The sequence below is a fragment of the Dermacentor silvarum genome, chromosome 10, assembly GCF_013339745.2.
Source record: "Dermacentor silvarum isolate Dsil-2018 chromosome 10, BIME_Dsil_1.4, whole genome shotgun sequence".
NCBI lineage: Eukaryota > Metazoa > Arthropoda > Arachnida > Ixodida > Ixodidae > Dermacentor > Dermacentor silvarum.
The window spans coordinates 29,963,945-29,981,406 of record NC_051163.1 but is presented as its reverse complement, the minus strand read 5'-3'; the positions used below and the strand labels follow the sequence as shown (position 1 = coordinate 29,981,406).

General features: G+C 45.9%; 1 protein-coding gene across 1 annotated transcript; it reads right to left on the bottom strand.

Moving 5' to 3' along the window:
• Window positions 1-3,642: 3,642 nt before the first annotated feature.
• On the bottom strand, window positions 3,643-13,887 carry LOC125940816 (uncharacterized). The gene is made up of 2 exons (XM_049657398.1): window positions 13,488-13,887; window positions 3,643-5,267 (listed from the first exon to the last, which is right to left on the bottom strand). Exon 2 carries the CDS (start codon window positions 4,661-4,663, stop codon window positions 3,686-3,688), a length of 978 nt encoding a protein of 325 aa, XP_049513355.1. The 5' UTR covers window positions 4,664-5,267; window positions 13,488-13,887; the 3' UTR covers window positions 3,643-3,685.
• Between the last annotated feature and the right edge of the window lie 3,575 nt (window positions 13,888-17,462).

The following is a 17,462-nucleotide window of genomic DNA, read 5'->3' as shown; positions in this document are numbered from 1 at the left end:
TAATCCCTTAAGTTATGTAAAAAAAAGGACCCCTGCCACAACCCTTGAAAGGGTTCTATATGTTCTGGGGTCGTGGGTTCTGCCTGTATAAAAGTAACATGTCATTATATGTATCAGAAACAATAAAAATTGATTGATTGATTGATTGATTGATTGATTGATCGATCGATTGATTGATTGAAACTGGGAGCTTCTAGCTGCTACATCACAAACCCTTTACGTCGAATTGGCCACGCTGAAAATCATACCAGCGGTCACGATGACTCAGATGAGGATGTCCAGGGTAGCAGCTCAAGTTTCAAGCAATATCTATAAGAATAATCATTATTATACGTATGCGTTATAAGCCAGGTCGGACACCTTAAAAAGTGAAGTTGGGCCGCACTGACCGCCAATAGTGTCTTCTCCATGAGAGACGACTACCCTGTACATTATTTAGTGTCACAATACAAATGGATTGATGTTATGAGAACCCACCGCCGTAGCCCCGGGGCTATGGCATTGCGCTGCTGAGCTCGAGGTCGCGATAGGGTGCCTCGATGCCAGCGCCGCCGTTCAGGGTGGTGCCATCCTTTGACCGCACCCGCGCCGCCGCTTTCTCGCTGCGACGCCATCTTGAGTCACAGCGAGCGGTTGCGAGTGCTTGGTGCCGGTGCTTAGTTCGAGACACAGTGCGCGCGGATGCTTCGCTGACGCTTCTACTTGCTGGACAGTGTTCAGCCGCATGAATGACAAGCTTGTCAAGTGCATCGAGTCGACATGACGGGCTGTTGTGTTCCCAAGTGCATCGGATCGACGCGTAAAGGGCTTCGTTGTTTACGCTTCCCCCAGGACCCAGAGCGAAGGAAGAGATGGGAAGCCCAAGTAAAGCGGTATCACTGGAAGGCAACGGATAGCTCCTAAATTTGCGAGGTATGTGTCAAGAAAGTTTAGACTATCGCATCGTGATTTTCATAAATAAGAAAGTATTCTCTGATCCTCGCTCACGTACCTTCGTTCGCTCACGAACTAAGCTCTGCACCGATGCTGAGTAGCCTATGGTTTGCGAGCGCGCGTCGCATAGGCTTTTGCCGTTTTGATCGGCGCAGTCTATGCGAGTAGTAGCCTTATTTTAAGGACTGACGAAAATGCTTCGCCGCGAAATAGCCTTACATTAGCTACAAATCGTCATGTAAACCACCTATTTTACTTTTTCACGGGAAGCACACATCGTGTGTCTCTTGTTTCTTTCTTTTTTTTTTCCCTCAGTTTCTTTTTTCGCTACTGGTTATTTGGGACTAAAGAACGCAGTGCTTCTTCTGGGGAGAGCGGCTGTTGTGTACGTGGCAAGCGAAGCATTGTGATTTTCTTTATTCTCAGCAGATATCTTGCGGATCACAGGTTGTTACGTTATATAGCTGATTCTTTAGACGAATATATTTGTAGCGTGGTGCTCGTAAGCCGATGGTCATTCGTGCTCATTCCCGATCGTAGTGGGTACTGTGACGGTCTGTAAATGCCTGTGCACGGTATGCCTAGGTGTAGTAGAGTTAAGGGGCATCATGGGACCAAAATGTTTCGGCGCTTTCTGGCATGGTGTCTGTTGTAGCCTGTGCATTTCTTCGAAACGTGTGAAGCGAGGTAATACAGCATTACTTCTGCGAAAATTTATTTTTAAGCACTGTAATGGGTTCTCTGTATTTACAAGGCAACTTTTCATATCAATAATCACTTTTGTTGTTTTACTTGTACTTAGAAACACTTTGAAGAGGACCAGTACGAGGGAAATCGACAGGATGGGCGCCGTCTGTTAAAGTCAACAGCCCTACATCATCATGAACTATATTTTCGAAGTGAAAAACATTGCTAATCTGTATTTGACTGTCTTAGTTTCATCTACGGTTTTTGTACGCGATATGTATGCAGTGTTGTTTATTTTTTCAATGTAGTTATCAGTGTTCTAATGGTTATTTATAAAATGTTCTGTACTCGCCATCGATGTGTTTGGCTGATGCGAGTTATTCGATGGTAGCTGATGTATTCTGGCTGTATATCTTGATTAATATTACCCGCAGTTGCGTTTTCTTGTTTGCACTCTTGTTTTCGATTTATATTGTGTGTAATAAGGTTGATGTACTCACTTGAATCCCACCCATGTAATGAATAAATTTTTAAAAAAAACTCTCACTATCCCGAATTGTGTGTCGAGCCTACCTTGCGAATTTTTTTTTATCTCGTCTTTCAACATAACCTTCAGGCGCCACACAGTACATATAATTTTTCATGTACATATCTTTTTCATGACTGATTGTACTAGACATTATAAGTAAATGTATTTTGTCCATCGTTTGGTTTCTTGTGTGTACTACGCAAGATTGACACATACAAGTAACGTTACATGTTTCTCTACAGCACTAACTAAACCTTATTTTCACATCGGAGTTATTTTTACACCAGCTTAATCCTGTCAGCACACAGTTTTGCGGGCAAAAAAAGCAAAATTGCGCGTAGATATCGTCAAATAATTGCAACGAACGCGAAGAGCACGCGCAACGCAAGGAAAACTAACCGCCGTGCGCGAGTGGCTGGCTACGGTAAAGGAGGCGTGACGTGTAAACCAAAATACAACAGCGAAAAAGAAAAACTTCCACACACAGGGGGTCGCAAACCTTTTATACCAAGCATCGAAGCGCAAAAAAAAATAGTGCGTATTTCAAACACACACACGGCATGTTAAATGTAAATTGAATTAGGCAACTTGGGGCATGTTCCCGGCGCCATACATTTACGTCTTGGACCTTCGACGAGTTAACGGCTATTGATTATAAAGATGTGCAGATGCGATACCGATAAAAAAAAATCCTCATCAAGGCAAAGCACTTGGAAGTGCGCCGCGAGTAACACTATTTATGAACGCAAGCGTAGCTGAGTCTCAGCTCGTGTGACTCAATATGGCGGCGCCAGCGGGGTTGTCTCCACCCTGGACGATACCCCAGAAAGAAGAAGTCTCCACCCTGGACGGCGGCGCTGGGCATCGAGGCACCATAGGTGGCGAGTTCGAACCGCGCCACGGCGGCCGCATTTCGATGGTGGTGAAATACAAAACCGCTCGTGTACTTAGATTTAAGTATACGGTAAAGAGCCCACGTTGTCAAAATTAATCCGGAGTCCCGTTCACTTCGATATACGGTGTGCTCCATTACCAGATCGTCGCTTTGACACTTGCAACTCCAGAATTCTTATTTATTTTAATTTTATTTTAAGATAATCCCCTGTTTGTCGTCTGCTCCTTGACTTAGTTAACACAGCAAGCTGTCGCCAGTTGGCAACTAAACGTGTTCTTAGGAGTGGGCAGCGCCACCCGGACTAACCGCGAATTGTAGAAGCTCACACTTAGGGCTCCGTGTTTTCTGTGTTTATTTTTCTTAAAATCGGCGGGTGTTTACTCGGAGTTTATATTTCTGACGGAAATTCGACGTTTATCGGAGTTTATTTCCCGTAAATCCCCAATTCTCCGAAATTCGGAGTTTTGCATTATTCTCGAAACCCGAAAATCTTAGATCAATTCATATCTGAATACTAAAATATCAAAACACACGAAGCACATGTTATTTTTCCTAGAACGTCTGAATGGACAAAAACGTATACGCACAAGCGAAATACTTGAACACAGAACACCTTTAATTTTGCGTATAACAACCTTAGCTTAAAGCTTATTGTAAAACACGCAAGCATACTTTGCGAGATTGCTGTCAGTGATCGAAGCGCGCTCCTTTCTATTGACGACTCTCAGCTTTGAAAACGGTCTTTCAACGTTAGCGCTAGAAACAGGAAGCGCCAGAAGACGCAGCGCGCAGCGAGAAAGCACTGGCCACTCGACATTGTGAATTCTCCAAAACGACAGGGGTTCAACAATGTTACGTATTTCATAGCACTGATAGTTCGCAAAATCACTCAGGAGCTGGCTCAAGTCGTCAGTTTCAAGAAGCACTAATTGAAAAATAGGCGCATAGGTTTCGAACGCACAGGGAAGCTCATGCTTCACATTTGGGTTCACAATTTGAACACAGTACCAAAACGATTCTTTTGTGTACTGGAGTTGATCGCACAGGTTCCTCTCAGATGTCTGTCTCCATTTTTCGGCGACAGCAGCGTAGTATCCGTTAAAGTATGCGACAGTCGTTAAGCGTTGATTCTCGTCAAGGAGGTCCAACATACTTCTGACATCTGACGCGAAGACCTCGGTTGGATCCCGCCATTGACTGATGAGTGCGTGCAAACGAACCCCCAGTATGGGATAAACTTGGTGTACCAGGGTACTCTCTGCCTCAAGTTCCTTAATGATTGAGATCACGGCACACGCATTGGGCTTCAGAAACCTAATCTTAACGAGCAAGTCGTGCACAGCTTCAGGCGATGAAACAAGACTCCTGAGCTTCTCACACTTCGTCCCCTTGGCTTCGTCGCTTCTCAAGAAAGACAAAATGGCGCGCCAGTAGTCCAAAATATCTTCTAGAGCTTCATAAAAAGAGAACCACCTCGACGGACATACGGTTTTCAGCGACTTGATGGTCATACCCATGGCCAAGCACACAAGACCAAACTTACGGCGCAGCTCCCGCGACGATTTCAACATGGCAGGAAAGTGCACAACAAAATCGTGAACTACGTTGAACGATCTCATCCTGATTTCATCTTCCAGAGCGTTGTTCAGTAGGTGGCACGGATCTTTGAAGTTTGAAGTGAAGCGCCTTGAATTCGGGGTTGGAGAGTTGCAAGTCCTTGTGAAGCTTCTGCATGTAGGAAGCAGAGTCAGAGCACAATACAGCTACGTCGCCTAAGGTCTTTCCAACCTTCTGAAGGGCGGTTTGTATCAACATGCCAATTGATACTGCGTTACCCTGCTTCACTATTTGCAAGTCGATCATGAGGGTTCTACGTCCAGGAAGCTCGTCATCGTAGAATGTTGCAAGCACCGCCACGGCCGGACGTCCACGAAGTTCCGGTGACTCGCCGATGGTGACGAGATCAAAGAGCTTATCCTCGCAACGTCTTTGTCACTGACCTCATGTAGGTATTTCCGATATAGTTGGTCACTACCTGGCATCGTGCGTGCCGCCGGACACTTGCTTCGAAAGAGGCTGTCAAGAGGTCCATCAGCCTGGTGCAGTGGAATCCCAGCATGACAGAGTGCGCGGCAAAAGTGATGCGGGATGTCATTCGCATTTCTCTCTTTGAGCGGGCCCGAGTGATGCATTCTTCCAGCGAACTTTGCTGTGGCGAGTTGCCTGTGAGATACGAATAACAAGACGATGTGAACAAATCGGACTCCAACCATGCAAGTCTGTTTAGACCCTGGCATAGAAGTACGCGTGCACGACGAAACCTCGTGAAACTGTACGAGGCATGCTGCATTCACTCTCACGCCGCCGTTAATTGAAAGCACCAACACTTCAGCAAGATATCAACTGTGTCTGCGTGGCGCTTCTTCATATGGACGTGGCGCTGTGATCGTAAATGCTCCGCAATTCTCACGCCACCCTTGCCGTTGGCAATACTAACTGTCACACGACAAAGCTGGCAAACAATGACTCCTTCAGAGGACGTCGCCATTTCGAAATCCCTATATACTCTTATACGTAGTCGCCGCAAAGCTTTCGTTTTCTTCCCATTTTGCTCGCGCGAACTTTCTCTTGACGCGCCACAGAAATGCGTCACGTGAGCACGCGAAGGTTTCCGTGAGCAGGCTTTCCACGCTTGACCCTCACTGTCTTGGCTGTCTGAAACTGTTCTCTCTCGCGCGCGCGTACGAGAGAGAGAGCAGACCAATCCCACACACCCAATACTCCGCGTGGCTGCAATCCACTCCAATGAAATCTCTTGAGGGGGGCAGCGGCGGCAGCGGGCGGCGAAGCCCGGGGCCCGTATATTCGATGTTGTCTGGGCGCCCTAGTGCCGCTGTCGCCTGGCGCGCCTTAGTGTCGCCAGGGGACCGTATATCAAGATGCCGTCGCGCGCTTCTGGTGCGCCTACATTCGTTTACCTGTTGACGTCTCTCTCTTCGTGCGCGACAATGCCGTTATTAAATTTGCGATGGGTGTGGTCTCCGAGATGCTGTCGACGTGCGGTAAACTTTAAATCGGTCAAACTAGGAGTTGTATAAATGAGAGCTTAGAACTTGCCCTTTCGATAAAGAACGGAACCAGATCATATTGTCCCTTGAAATCGGATTTTTTCGATTAAACCCAAAACACGGAGCCGTACTTACACTTTATGCATGATAACTTGGGCGCTTGCGTCCGCCATACCTCTATCTCTCTGCATGATAAAGAAACGAAAGTTTTTGAATGGCAAGATAGGCTGAGACCCCTTTCACCACTTCTACGCGCCACATGGTTATTCTGTGTATATTTAATCACTTGGTTGAAACACTACACCAGTTGTCAATATGCGCTCGTATCGTCTACTTCCTTTGTCTTTCGTCCGGGTTGCGCTGGACACCGCTAACAACATGTCCTCAACTTATTGCTAGCTGCTTCCTATAACTACGAACAAGGCATATATCGTGATTTGCACAGAGGGGATCGAAACACAGTATGGAATTTGTAAATTGCGTGGCCAAAATTAAAGCCCCATGCTGTTCGCTGCACGCATATTTTTTTCTTTGAATTAGGCAACCGTTTCCATTACCGCTACTTATTTTGGTGTAATAACGAACAACATAATTTGTTACGCTGGTTTTCTTTCACGAGATGTCGGAAACGCACCAGTCGTTCCAATGCCACGCGGAAATGAACAAATCACCAACATATATATATATATATATATATATATATATATATATATGAGAAGCACAGCTTTTCAGCTTTCTAAATACGCGTGGCTCATTGAAAAATCCAGTCACTATATATTTATAATGCAACAAATGCTTTCAACCCGAGATCGAGCTAGCGCGGCTCCGTTCGCTGCATTGAGTGACAGCCAATTATTTGGGGCACGCGTAGCAGCTGCAATATGCTCGCCACAGTCCAGCATGGGCTGTGCGAGTATCTATCTGCCCGAGTTGTCTGTATACAGTTACGTTACACTGTAATCGTAACACTGTATACAGACGGTTAGGTTAGCTTCTAATTACCTGCAACGTTCGCATACCGGTCGTAACCGCGGTAAACGAAAATGATAGCACGCTCATCCTCACATGCAATTTACTCGGCGCCGGGCGATTAAATGCCTGTGGCGTTCTGCTGCTGAACGTGAGGTCAGGGGATCCATTCCCGGTCATGGTGGACGGGCACAATGTGGCGAGATGCTGAAGGTAATAACGCTTGTGTACCGAGGTTTGGGTGCGCGTAAAGAAGACCCGGGCGGTCGAAATTAATACAGGACCTTCCACGTGGTGTCCCTGGTTGCCCCTGCGTTGATTTAGGAGAGTTAAATAAACCAATAAGTGAATCAACGTACATTTATTTCTAATCGTCAAGTTTCTTTTCGGTCAAGTTAAAGGCCGATTTACGTTCGAGCCGCACGCCGCACCACTTGGCTGCCACACGTGTGCGGACGTGTGGAAAAAAATGTCACAGTTTCGCCCTAAGGGCGAAGCAATGAATGCGATAGCAACACAGCAATGTCATACGAAGTAAGGTGAGCGGCTTTGGTAGCAATATGAATTGTAGTAAACATGAGCTGATTAAGTAAGCAGGTGTGCTGCGGCGTAAGTAGACCGACATGAAGAGAGACTCGATGACCACGAGAAGGCGCGTGTGAAACGGTGGTGTTGATGAGAAGCGCTTCCCGTGGGCAGCGCGTGCGAAGGGACACACCTGTAGCGCTGCACTGCCGATCCGGGCAGCATTGCATGTGTAGCGTGCGTTTGAAAATGTGGCCCGACTATTACTAACTGAATGAACAAGCGTGGTGTGAGCGCGCACAAACATGAATAGATCACACTGAATGACTGCAGACAACGACTGTCAAAACGCTGGCAGCAAGCGCGCGCATACGCCGCAGCGGGCGAAGGTACGTGCGGTCTATCGCTTCAACGGAAACTGAGCGGCGAATGCACGGCGCTTAAAGGTCAGAGCCGTGGGGAGATATGAGACCGTGCGGGCGGAGAGACGAGCGCGGTTGTTGGCAGAGAAGTGCGCCCCCCCCCCCCCCCCCCCGCTCCCTCCGGCGCTGGCTTCCCGCTTCCTTGCTTGCGCGTGGGAGAGATAAGAGACTGTGCGGACGAGCGACGAGCGCGGTTGTTGCAGAGAAATGCCCTGCTCCCACCGGCGCTGGCTTTCCGCTTCCTTGCTTGCGCGTGGGAGATTGAGTGCGTTCGCTCTCCCTGATAGCGCGCGTCCCCGCACGCTTCCGCTGGGGCATACGCCGCGCGGCGAAGATTTTATCTATACGGAACCTCACGGCGACGGCGACGGCAGAAATCCGGTTGAAGTGTCCATATAATTGCTATCGCAATAAAACTGCCCATGTCGCACTCTGGTACACAAATTGCAGTTTACACTGCATGTGCGGACCCAGTGTAAACCGAAACTTGTGCATCGGTGTGCGACATGTGCAAATTTTTCGCGCGACCGCACGCGTGTCGTAGTCGGGCGGTTCGGCGTGCGGCTCGAAAGTTAATAGACCCTATAAGCGCCCAGTAAAGGCCAACTTACGCTCAGTCTGCGCAGCCTTCCGCACGCGTACGGACGTGCGGAAAACTGCACTTGTCGCACACTGGTGCACAAATTTCGGTTTACACTGCTCGTGCGGACACAGTGCAAACCAAGATTTGTTCACCCATATGCGACACCTGCAGTTTTCAGCACACCGCACGCGTGCGGAAAGCTGTGCGGATTAAGCGTAAGTTGGTCCTAGTTGCCGTTCTGTGACCGGCATGGCGACTGTAGGAGGGCACATGTACAGAAAAGCCGCGAAAATACCTAACCATACATTTTTTGAGGCCTAAAGGCAGCTCAGGGTCACAGTGTCGCTTGTCAAGTCGGGTCTGATTAATGACTGGTGTATTAGGAATGTGAAAAACACGCTTATCGTTCAAATACCATTTTTTAGATGCGGAAGGCAAGGTCTCTGTGTACGATGAGAAAGGAACCACTTCCACGTACGTACTTCTCGTAAAAGCCTTTTTTTTTTCTCTCTCTCTTATTGAAATAGATAATTCGGGATCCTCGATTTTCATGTCAACTTGGGCGGGGCATTTTTTAATCTCGCAAACACAGCTATGCATAAAATTTCGCGACCGGTGGCAAAGTTTACCCTCGTCTCACCCGATTCAATTTAAGGAAGGCTGAAAGGTATACGTTCGCGCCCGGCCACTCAACGCTTTTTAGCAAATTTCTGAGCCGTCAGTTATGCCACTGCATTTTAAGTAAATATACGGTGCATCAGCCAGTGACGCGGGTGTATTGTTCTGATCGCCCAAGCGGAAATACTAAAACAATCTGCTTATCGCTCTTTTTTTTTTTTTTTCACCTTGTAGCATTGGGCAAGGGATTCAGTGAGCGTTGTGCTGTACACGCTGCGGTTATCTTGGTGGCGTTCGTAAAAAGAATTTAGCGTTCGTGACAGCGTTCATAAAAACGCTGCTGCGTGCCGCGTTTTATCGAAGCGGAGGTCGGCTGCGTCATCGGCTTTAGTAACACTCAAAGCGGAAAGACAATAACTTCCTCGTTGGATGTCGGCTGAAAACGATACTCTGTGAGGCTTCGAGTTGAACCAGCGAACGGCAGAGATAGAGACTTCCCCTCCGCGAAAGGAACAGCAGACGACCAAATGCTTACGCATTTAAAAAGTTAAAGCGCAACCTCCAATAGTTATTTTCCAGAACATATGGCAACCATGACGTGTTTGCGGCTACTGCAACCACTTAGCACACAAAAGCATGGCCTTCGTGATTTCCTCTCATTCCTTCGAAGTAGCCGTTGCACAACATATTCATTCGCGGTGCTGTAACTGCGAGGACACGCAATAAAAATGTCATGCTGTTGAATTATGCGTATTCTCATACTTCTCTGTAAAGGGCTTAACCCTACAGTGCAAAACAACGGGGTTGATTTTTTTTTTTTTTTCAAAGCATTGGGGTTTAGGGACAGTGGAGGCAAAATAGACTTCAAGCGGGCAGAAATAACCAAACGGAGGTTATCTGATTGGTGGCGAAAATCAAGGCAGGGGTGAAATTTCACCCTCCACAAAGTACAAAATACCTTAATAGTCAAGGCTAGGCGGCGTGTGCCACCGCCCGATATAAAGGGTTCAGCCTGATCCATCCATCCTCCGTCCGTCCGTCCGTCCAGTCCATCCGTCCATCCGTCCGTCCATCCATCCATCCATCCATCCATCCATCCATCCATCCAAGCACTGCAAGCGCCGTTTTCTTCGCGTTTCTGCTACGGCGCCGGGTGCATTTTACGTTGCGCAGCGAAATATGTCGCGAAAAAAAAATAATAAAATAACGCCTGCTTGTCTGTTCTTCTTTATCGAATATTCATCTGCGATGTGCGATGTTCGCGGTAGTTAACTGAGAACTAAGCAGACGAGTAGATTTTGTTCAGAACGAACGAATTTACCTTCGGGTCAAGTCGCGCTGGCGCGCAGTGCGTACGAAGGTGCTTACGTCGGCATTGAGCGAGCCACGCGCTCCGGTGTTCCCGCAAAGTATTGCTCCCCATGTGCAAAACAAATTCTTCTATAGTAGCAAATGCTCATAGACCGTTGACCAGTGGCTTACAACTTTTGGAAGATCGTCTTCCAGTAATAGGCATTCTGTAGAACTAGGAAGACAAGGAGTATACAAAAAGGCTGAACAAACTAATCCGTCAGTTCCTTATTGACAAGTGAATAGGAAATTCAGTGATCAATATAATTTAGCTGTAATAAACTGATCAGTGTTTTCAGACAGCTGTTGAGAAAGCCGCATTACCAAACATGTTATTTCAATATAGTAGCAAATAAAGTAAGAATTTGTTAAATTCTTGTGCCATATTTTTAGCCTAAATCCCGCAACAAAATATAATAAGAGTTGACGTACATGAACTGAAAGCACGGTTTTGTGGAAAGAGTGCTGAAATTTGTTCCTGCAATTGCGTTGTGTGTAAGCATAACACTTATATTACTTCTATTTGTTTCCAGATCACAGCTCCAGCAATTATAACTCCACCTCTTCTGTGTTCGGGTATGCGAAATGTGCTGCAACCAGTCTTTCAACCGGTCTTGCTTAATATATATATATATATATTGCATGAGTAATGTCAGATAACTGCTGTGACAAACGATTTGCGTTGGTAAGACTGTCTCATGCGAAGTCATAAAACGTGAATTTTGCTATTCAGAATTTGTAAGAAGCTTTAGGTATACGCGCCTATAGAATGTGCAGTTTGTACTGTAGATGCGCAAAACTCGTGTCTGCAACATTCTTTTGTGTATTGTATCTCTTTTTGTACAAATGTTGCTTATAAAATTGCAAAATAAAACACATTACACTGCCTGTTATTCTCCTGCCGAAACGCAGTAGCCGCGCGCTATGGAATGCTGGCTCACGTATTATAGCGGAATAGGGTAAAATTTTAGCAAACGCAGATGTGCTGCTGGTATTTATTGAATACATAAACCACACACGGAAATGGAAATTGTCATTACCAAAAAAATAAGTCTGAAAATGACAGCCGTTAGAATAATGCTATAGCAGCAAACGGAAGTCGTGCTAGTTCTTTCGTCTGCCGAGAAAATCGCCCACTCGTCGAGCGCACTGCAGATAAGCGGGATGGCCATCTCCCCCTCGCGCATCAGCAAAACCGTTGCCATAGCAGCAGGCTTCATTGTTTTTATCTTATTTTTTTTCTCTCAGAAGCATGGCCTACCAAGCACCAGGGGAGAAACTGGCGCTCGTGACGCAATTTCCGATTACCTGGGTGGGTATACCAGCTGACATAGCCGTGTTACTAACATGAAACTTGCTCTAGGCATTCCCCTTCTCTCTTCCCGAAGAAAATTATCTAGTCTCTCCCTCTTTCACAAAATCTACTATCATAACCACGAGCTCAAGTCCCGGTACATTACACCAGCATCTTATATATACGCACGTGTTGATTATCGCTTCAAAGTTTATGTACTTTTGCAGCGCATCAGTCACCTACTCATACTCAGTCTCGCAGAGAACATGTCTCGAGTGGAACCGCCTGCCTGCGCCACTAGTCGTTATCACAGATACAGACCGTTTTCGCAGAGCACTAATAAACGAATTATAAACCTACATCAAAACTGCGTCACTACCGCGTTGTCACTTATTGCTATCGTTTCTTTCATGGATTGGATTCCGTGTTTTTGTTTTTCTATTCTTGTTACTTGATTTTCAAGTGTTTCCTTTTGCTTCGTTACTATTGTGTTCATATACCTGTAGTTGCTGTACTTTCTTTGCGATATGACTACGTTTTTCACTTCTCCTTGTATTTATTTTATATATACTGATATACTAAAGCCCCTCCCCTCTATAATGCTTCTTGTAAGCCCTGGAGGTATGTATAAATAAATAAATAAATAAATAAATAAATAAATAAATAAATAAATAAATAAATAAATAAATAAATAAATAAATAAATAAATAAATAAACGCCAACTACTTGTTCCCGTTTCGAGGTTCACCGGCAGGTATAAAAGTGGACTTAATTCAGACTCTAAAACATGCACTCTGGTCAACCGCAAGCTTAGAAACCGTCTACAGAGCGACTCTTAGAATCAGCGCGGAAAAACGACCGCGACACACACACACACACACACACACACACACACACACACACACACACACACAAAGGAAACGGAACGAGCGCTGCATAACAACTGAAGTTTATTAAGAAAACGCGCATACAAATGATGCGCGATGATTGCGTATCGGAGCCGTCTATATATGTAACTCTTTGTTAGATGGTGAGACGCAAATGCTTGGTGATCTATTCCATGTGACCTAATGACATGCGCGCGAAAATGGTGTATTTCCTTCCTTTCGTGTGCTTTCACAATAAACTTCAGTTGCTAGACAGCGCGCTCGTCCTGTGCCCTTATACTTTTTGTGTTGCCGTCCTTATCCGCACTGATTCAACGAATGCATCAATTCCAACTCGTCGAGCTTTCCACCTTACAGAGTGACTGCGCGTCTCACTTACATGTAGATTACGCGTAGTAAGCGTTCTGGCGAGTTATTTGCTGTTCGCGTTTCAATTTATCTGATGGTATACATGTAGTACAGCGCCCAACTCATGGTATCCGTTCTGCGTGCCCGCGAACAACATAGAACATCACCCTAATGAGCTATACGTAACTCGACTAACGCGGTGTGGGCGGCGGCAGTCACATTTCTGAAGCCGGCGATAAGATGACCGGCCACTACGCCGGCGACAAGCCAAAGGCGACCGAGCCCTAGCGAAGACTATAGCGCCCGGGAATGCCGCTCTAGATCAGCGCGCGAGATCGCTACACTAATACAAATCAGGATAAGGTAACATGCCGCTCACCTTTTCGTTTCGTGTAGTGCTCCGATCAAATCCAAAACGACGTAAAGCTTGGCAGAGAAGTTCCAGCCCTTATCGAGGTGGTCGCCAGGCTTTTTTCTTCTGTTGTAAATGCCACAAGGCATTCGTCGTGCAGGCGCTCAATGATCTACACCTCATCTATCGTTTCAAGGAACGAAGCTTGCGTTTGCCGGGTCACGTATGCGGCGGACACTCTATGTATGTCAGAACACCGTAGCAAAACACGATAATACCTGTAACCGAGAGCGCGCAACCTATGCACGAACACTTATTGCGCGCGCCCTGTGCTTGCACATATACCATGGATATACCAAACACGTCTACTCTGTACGATGGGGGCGGGAATGCCGGGACCCAATGTTGCCTCGCGTGAGCACAGCGTCATCGGCCTTATGTAAAAAGCCTATACTGTAGCGCTAGAAAAAAAAAAAAAAAACTAAGAAAGGGCATGATACCTTGCGCGAAAGTGGCGTAATAAGCAACGGGGTTGGTTAAGAGGAGTTCTTCAGACAGTGTCACGCGCATAAATAGTCATACAACTAGAAAGGTGCACGGATCCAAAGCGATAACGATCGAAACTACGTTCTACCGCGCATTCTGGAACGCCGCGCTGAGGCTCTGGGCTGCGCCCACGGAGGAAGGAAAGAACAATGGCTGCCCCTGAGGCCGCCGTTGAAATCTGATGACGTCACAAGAATCTCGCGCGCGAATTTCAAAGCCTGTCTGTCGTTCTTTCTGGCTGGTCACGCGGGGAGTGAGCCCTGCGTAGTTGACATAATAATAATAATAATAATAATAATAATAATAATAATAATAATAATAATAATAATAATAATAATAATAATAATAATAATAATAATAATAATGATGGTATACATGTATACATGCAATACCATATGGTACTGCATGAGTGTGGTTCACAAATCAAGCTATCATTAAATATAGTGTCTATTTAATGACATTACTTTAATGCATCCTTCAGCACAACCGATACCCAAAGACACGAAAAATTACATGAACTGCCCAATTTACTGACGTAATTTGATGAGACATTATGCGTCTTCACAACACACCCGGCCGTCGAATTTGTGCACTCGCTCTCAAATTAGAATTTACAACTACACGCACACCCGCACACACACACACACACACACACACACACACACACACACACACACACACACACACACACACACACACACACACACACACACAACTTTCCTGAAGTAATCTGAAATATTACTGCATAAAATATACCTCTTAATGCTTCAGCGGCCTTTCTTGAATTTTTTTTTCTACTAAGCAACTGTTCTGGTGACTTTATGACTGGCAAACAAACAAGCGATATTTACTACAGCTATTGTCATCCCTGTTTCCAATGCCATTTGATATCCGCGAGCAGCAGCAACTTTAGATTTAATGACATTAAGAAACTTTAGGGGTCCTAGACATTCAATGGCATTAACGTTGCCTGTGTGGCGCAAGTGTAAAATACGGTATATGCTGCTGAAAATCTCGATTCCAAAGTGATACAGTGTCCGCAATGCGTGCACCCTGATGACAGTCTCTTAATGTCCCCAAATACGCACCTGATGGCACCGCCTACGACAGTAATGACATTCAAGAACAGCACGGCCGAGAAATTCATCGTGATTGACAAAAGCGAGTGGCACGAGCGTTAGGTTACGATCTCGAAATGCTTTCGGTAATAATGTCGGCCTTTGTTCTTATCCTGCGACGCCGACGACGTCACACATTGAAAGCATTTGCGCAAATAGATTCGGTATGTTGTCATGTCGGGTCTCTATACTCCGCTTCTAGGAAGCTGGCGACACTTTAGGCTATAGAAAGACTTCGGAAAAGCTATAGAAATTCTGCAGAAATGCAGGCTATTGAAAGACTTTGGAAAGGCTATAGAAAATCTGCAGAAATACAGGCTATAGAAAGACTTTGGAAAGGCTGTAGAAAAGCTGCAGAAATGCAGGCTATAGAACGACTTCTCTTACTGCTTGCATTCGCGACCAAAAAACAGTGCGTCACCTATAAAAGACAGAGATATGTGTGCGTTCGATGTGGCAAACACTTTGTCTTATAGTCTCTACAGTTACAGCATCATGACTCATAGTACTGTAACTATTGCAGGGAATGCGGTCGCAGATATAAACCTTATTTACCACCGAACGAGCAGAGAGACATGTTTCTACAGTCAGCGGCCACAGCACACCGCCTGAGTTCACGACCTATAGCTTATAGGGTGATGTACAGAATCCCGCTGGGCTGCGGAAAAGTTTACATCGGCCAGACTGACCGGTGTCTAAATGACAGACTCGGGGGAGCATTCAGCGTCTTATGAAGGTCGCAGAGGGTTGTGCCCACGTGTGCGCGCACTGTAAAGAATGCGGTTGCACTCCGCTGTTTAGTAGTCCGGTTGTTCTTAGCAATTCAGAAGGCAGACTGGCAAGCGAGATCACAGAAGCTGGGCAGATTTTCGTATACTCAGCGACGTGCGTTAGTTTTTCCTCTATAGAGAGAGAGAGAGAGAGAAATAGGAGAAAGGAAAGGCCGGGAGGTTAACCAGACGCACGTCCGGTTTGCTACCCTACACTGGGGGAAGGGGTATAGGGATGAAGAGAGAGGAGATAGAGAGAGCACAGTTGCACGCACATTTGAAGGTTTGCACGAAGTCTACACACGGTCGCCAGTACCTGTCGACTTCAGGTCCTGAAGTCGACAGCGATGGTCCAAGGAACTTCATTTCGGAAAATGGTCTAGAGTCCAGCCGGTTCAATGCTGTCCGGAGAGCTTCACGCTCGATGTCGTAATGGGAACAGAGACGTAGCTCACGGATAAAGAAATAGGCTTCTGAACTGTTATATCTGCGGTCTTGAGACACATCCTATATCAAAAGTTTTTTTTTTTTTTTTTTTTTTTTTTTTTTTTTTTTTTTTTTTTTTTTTTTTTACATCGTTAACTCTGTTGGCCCTGTATGAATACACCTTGTGATGTCTTTGAGTGCATATGCTCGAATGACTGCTCTCGTGAAAACAAAAAGAAGTTTCAATAAACATCGGTTGTGAGTGAGCGTCTGTCCTGTCAAGTCTTCACCCCTGCCGTTAATTGGCTCATATTTTTACGATACGGTACCTATGTTGCTTCCCTTCCAAGCAGATTACAAACTTAAGTGAAGGGATGCGTATTTCAACCTGGGCACGCTAAGCGACAGAGAAGTTAGTCTTTTCTGTCGTCCTGCGTGCCCCGTTAGCGCTACAGTACAACACGTAATGTGTCTCAGGTTAAGTCATCCCAAGAATAATCGAGCATCTTTATTTGTGCAGTCGCATATGGTTGCAAGTGCACGCCCAACCTCAGACTCTCCCAACATAGCATACACAAAATACCGAGTCTCTTTTGTATTGCCGCACTTGGGTTGAGATGCTAAACATGCATTCAGTATTCTGTCTCGTCAATCGAGCTGCTGTGGTGCTGTGCATGACTAGAGTACGCGGCTCGTGAACGTGAAGACGTGAGTTCCAATTTTACTGTAGGCCGCACTTTCTTCAGCTCAGTAATTTATTTTAACAGCGTATAAATTGCTAGTGTCGTTAATTGTTCATTTGAGCAGCATTGACAAGAATGACCGTTACTCCCTTGAGGAGCATCGGCAAAGAGCAACTGTTAGTCCTTGAAGAAGTAACCGCATGGGGAGTAACAGCTCATCCGCTCTCAGTTACACCCCAAAAGGACGAATGGTTGTGGAAGGTCAGTTACTTCCCAAAAGGAGTAAAATAGATACTCCATTTCTTCCTTTTTCTCGGGGTGAGGGAGGCACCGATGATCTGACTGCCTGCAAAGCTTCAACAGCGTTGCCATGCGAAGTACGAAGCAGAGTATAATTAAAATATCTGCGTGACGACTCGGCAGCGGATAACCTGTGCCCAGACATGCGAGACTAGGCTT